This window comes from Brassica oleracea, chromosome C3 (genome assembly GCF_000695525.1).
Source record: "Brassica oleracea var. oleracea cultivar TO1000 chromosome C3, BOL, whole genome shotgun sequence".
Lineage (NCBI taxonomy): Eukaryota > Viridiplantae > Streptophyta > Magnoliopsida > Brassicales > Brassicaceae > Brassica > Brassica oleracea.
The window spans coordinates 43,833,056-43,837,458 of NC_027750.1; the positions used below are offsets into that span (position 1 = coordinate 43,833,056).

The 4,403-nt window shown below is 41.4% G+C and overlaps 1 protein-coding gene across 1 annotated transcript in view; it reads right to left on the reverse strand.

The window, feature by feature from the left end:
- The window catches only part of LOC106330690, a 19,447-nt gene extending 15,076 nt beyond the window's left edge, over positions 1-4,371 (reverse strand). The window contains exon 1 of the mRNA XM_013769121.1: positions 4,334-4,371. Coding sequence (XP_013624575.1) covers positions 4,334-4,371 — 38 coding nt within the window. The remainder of the gene's footprint in view (positions 1-4,333) is intronic.
- Between the last annotated feature and the right edge of the window lie 32 nt (positions 4,372-4,403).

Sequence of the window (4,403 nt, forward strand, 5' to 3'; positions counted from 1 at the left end):
AGACGTCCACTATGACCTAATTCGAGTTCTGAGACAACATGTCAACCTCGTGGAGCTTGGAAATGATCTTGGCTACATTGCAGCATGGGATTGTGGAGCAGAGTACGAAATAGAGTACTCAGAATCGATCGACACTCACACTGCATCATCGATCGAATCCAATGACTCACCGACGACCGATGAACACTATCCCACGTCGCTCGACGGGAAGCATCCGGTTGACCATTTCACATTACCAGATCAGTGTTAACCAAACTTTGCCTTTCAACAACCCAACAAAAGAGGACATGATGACTATTCCATACGCAGACAGTGGATTCCACGAAAGTTTTGCAGTAGAGACTGTAATTCCTTCATCCAATGAGGATCCTACAAAGGAGTATGATGAGGATTACTGGAAGGAAAGAGCTATAGAGATTACTATGCATGATGATAGATATTCAAGCCATTCCTTCAACAACACGTCTCCACCATCGATCGACAGAGTCTACTCAGCATCGGTCGATACCCACCCTCATCCAGCAAAACGATCTTATGCATCGATCGATACCCCACCTGGTACATTGATCAATATTAAAGCCGCCGCCTTAAAAAAGGAGAAAGGGAATATTCCAATCCCAAGTAGGTTTACCAACACCTATATAAGGAGTTTTACACCCCAGTTATTATCACGACACCGAAGCAGAAAAGTTGAATGCTCTCACTAACCAATCAGAAGGAACATCAAGGAAGGGCATTCGATCCAAACGTCTACCATCGATCGATACTCCAGTATCAAATCGATCGATTCTCATTCTAAACCTAAACTTTCTGTATTTACTAAGAAGAATATGAGTATTGATTACGGTTTTGTAACTCCTGATGAATTTTGAATTTTCAGGGACCCAGATGGCCATGCAAGAGCTATGGATGGAAGGATTCTACAAGTATCCAGAGAGGACATAACACACATTCTTCAAGTGGCCAATGGAGAAGACAACTTATTTATGCAGCAACGCAGCATTCCAGACAACATTCCAGCTGTTCCAGACAAATATCCAGGGGCCGACACAACATAAATTGGTTCACACCAATCGTGCCGACCAGTTGGCCAAGCATCGATCGACAAGGTTGCTCCTACATCGTTAGACAGGGTAACACCTATGTCGCTCGACAAGGCACCTTCACCATCGATCGACAGACGTTACGAATTTGGACATCGCGCTTATGACATCTATAAAGCAAGAAAGTTCAGATGGGAACAGAAGGACGAATATGGTGTCTACAGAGATGAGTCTGGATATGCAAGGAGCGTAGCTGGTGAGATGATCCCTGTTACCAAGGACAACATCAGAAAAATTCTGGAGACAGCATCCCTATTTGAAGAGAGTAACTTATGTCTTCCAGAACATGCCACTTCTTTCACACCTACAAAACTGGCACCAGAGATCTACACCAAGGATGAGATTAATGAGATGGTGACTGGTATTTGTGGAGCTCAGGAAAAGGTAGGAGATGAACTCAAGACATTGGTAGATGACACTTATCAGCCTTTGGACAGAGGTTTCAATGAGCTTTTTAGAAGTATGGCAGAGATGAGGACAGAGATTGAGAGTATGCAGTACAACCTTGAGAAAGAAGCTACGATCACCATCGATCGACGCCAACAAAGCAACATCGATTGACGTCAAGCCACAGACATCTCACATTCCTGCAGAACCGGAAAGTTTGGCAGAGAAGAAGGATGAATGGGAGATCGCATACATCAAAACGGGGATTAACGACGTTAACAACCCTCTCAAAAACAACGTGGACTGGTTAAGCACGAGAATTGATCTCCTACAGCAAGATTTGGACACCATTCGCAAGAAGGATCCACAACCAGCCACATCGATCGATATCTGCACCATCACATCGATCGACAGCAAGTTCACAGCCATGGAAGATAGGTTACAAACCTACGAGGATATGCACGACCGTTTCACCTCACCTATCATTCGATACTTGGACATCTTGTCTGCACAGATGATGAATGTCCAGAGGGACATTGGCAAGCTTAATGATCAACATGATTTTCAGAAAGAAGGTTCAACATCGATCGATAGGTTCCGTAGGGCATCGCTCGACAGCAAGAAACCTACAGAACATATTCCCTACCCAACAGCAGAAGTTGATCAGATCACATCAAAGCTTTACACAGCTCTAGACACCATGGAGGAACGACTTGAGAAGCGGTGTGATGACATCTACTTTCCATTTGACGTCAGACTCGGTGGACTGGATAGCCAAGCAAAGTGGTTACAGAAGGAAGTCAAAGCCATTCAGAAGCAAATCGCATCTCAACACCAGATATCAGCATCGATCACCACAAAACGCTCCAAATCGATCGACAGTAAGGTACCAGCATCGACCGATAAACACTTGGTCGCATCGATCGATACCACGTCTACACCAGACGACGAGCAGCTGATACAAAACAAAATGGAGTCAATGCATGAAGAACTGAACGAGCTATCAGCATACGCATTGTGGGAACCGAAATTCGCACTGTCGATTTCCGTTTAAATAAGGAAACTAGGAAAACCCTAATTTCCCAGAGGACTCGGATATCTGCTAATTACCACATGTTTAATTGGTTTTCTTATTTACTTTCGTTTTCATTCTTTCATATTTATTGCAAGAGCCAAGTAGGATGATTACCAACATATCGACCGTGGACGAGACGTCGACATCGATCGACCTACAATCACATACGACGATCGATGCATACCGATGCACATCGATCGATTCCCACTCCGGTCAGGTTTATCTTCCTAACTTGTTACATTGAGTACGTATGATTTATTTCCACCATAACTCCGACTGTGTTACACTGGGACAGTGTAATTTAAGTCAAGGGGGAGGTTTACTGATATTATTTATTCTGATTCTTATAAAATGATTTTAATAAAGTTATGCTTAGCTATGTGAAAGGGACTATGATCTTATTATTGATTTTTACTTGAATGTCTAACCACTCTTTAGCAACATTCTAGATTTACTGATTGCAGATAGTACTAAATATGCTAAAGTGGACCAACCTGTCAACTATACACACTTGCCTTGATTATTTGAAGGAACCAAAGCTGACCTCCAACATTAAACCTGACATAATCGCTTGTCTTGGGGCTTGGTATACATGGGATCGAATTCTTCAGATAAATGTGGAAGGTAACGCCTTGTGTAGATTCATTTATCACATTTCCTCTCTCTATTTTTGACCCTAGAGTAGTTAGTGATATCTAAAAAAATACAAATAGAAAAAAATATCCGAAATTTATTACTTAATTAGGACTTAGGATCTAGTTAGGAAAAGTCTGAACAGGACTTGGTGGCTAAAACCATTAAGGCTTAATTCATAAAGATTCTAATAAAAGAATTCAAACGGGACTTGGAGGTGGCAATCTTCAAGGCTCGCTTCACAAATAATTCTTGGATATAGGTCAAACAGAAGTGAACAGGGCTTGGTGGCAACCACCTTTAAGTATTGATTCATGGAAGCCAGTCCAATCTTGGTCACTGATCCTGCAATGGAAGCATACTTTGACTCAAGAGAGAAATTAGAGAGAGAGAAATTAGGAACTAACTTTTACCTGCAGTTACAGATACTTGACTGAAAATCCTTGCATCGTGTGATCGATACTCCCAAGGTAAAGCATGCACTTTTATATTTATGCTAAGAAATGAGGTTAGTAGAGGGGAATGTCAGACATGATTTTCTGAGTTGTAGACTACTTGAATTTGGTTGCTAAGCTAGGATATTGCATAATGTGCTTTTGTTATTAGGACTTTTTAGATGTGGTTTGCGAAATTGTAGAGGTGATGATTTCTATGTTTTAAATCTGTGAGTTCCTGCTGTTTTCAAACCTCTTTCAGAGAGACTGCATGTTTGTGTAAGTTTGGGGGAGTTGATATACAATGGATTTGACCCATTTTCATCCATGGTATATAAGTGTTTTACTATCTATATATTATATATTTTATCCTATTAAATGTTTTCAGGTTCAGCAATATCTTGGAGTAAAGTGATGACTATGGAGCATTTAGGAGCTTAAAAGAGATTTCATCCGAGCTGACCATTAGAGGTCGATACGAAGAAGAAGCAATTGTTCGATGCCCATCCAGTGCCGTCGATCGAAACAGAAGAGAAGCCTCGACTATTGAAAATTATGATCGATCGATGTACATCCTGTACCATTTATCGATGTCGAGACGCGAGATGCGCGACTTGGTTCCAGCCGACTTTAAACCCAAGGCTTCACCAAATTACAAGATTACCCCTGACGAGATTTTAACCTAATAGTTATATACTTACCCAAGTGTTAGGAGGAAAAGGGAGTTTTTAGCCACCATTGTATTCTTACTTTCAGCAAGAGAGAGAGAGA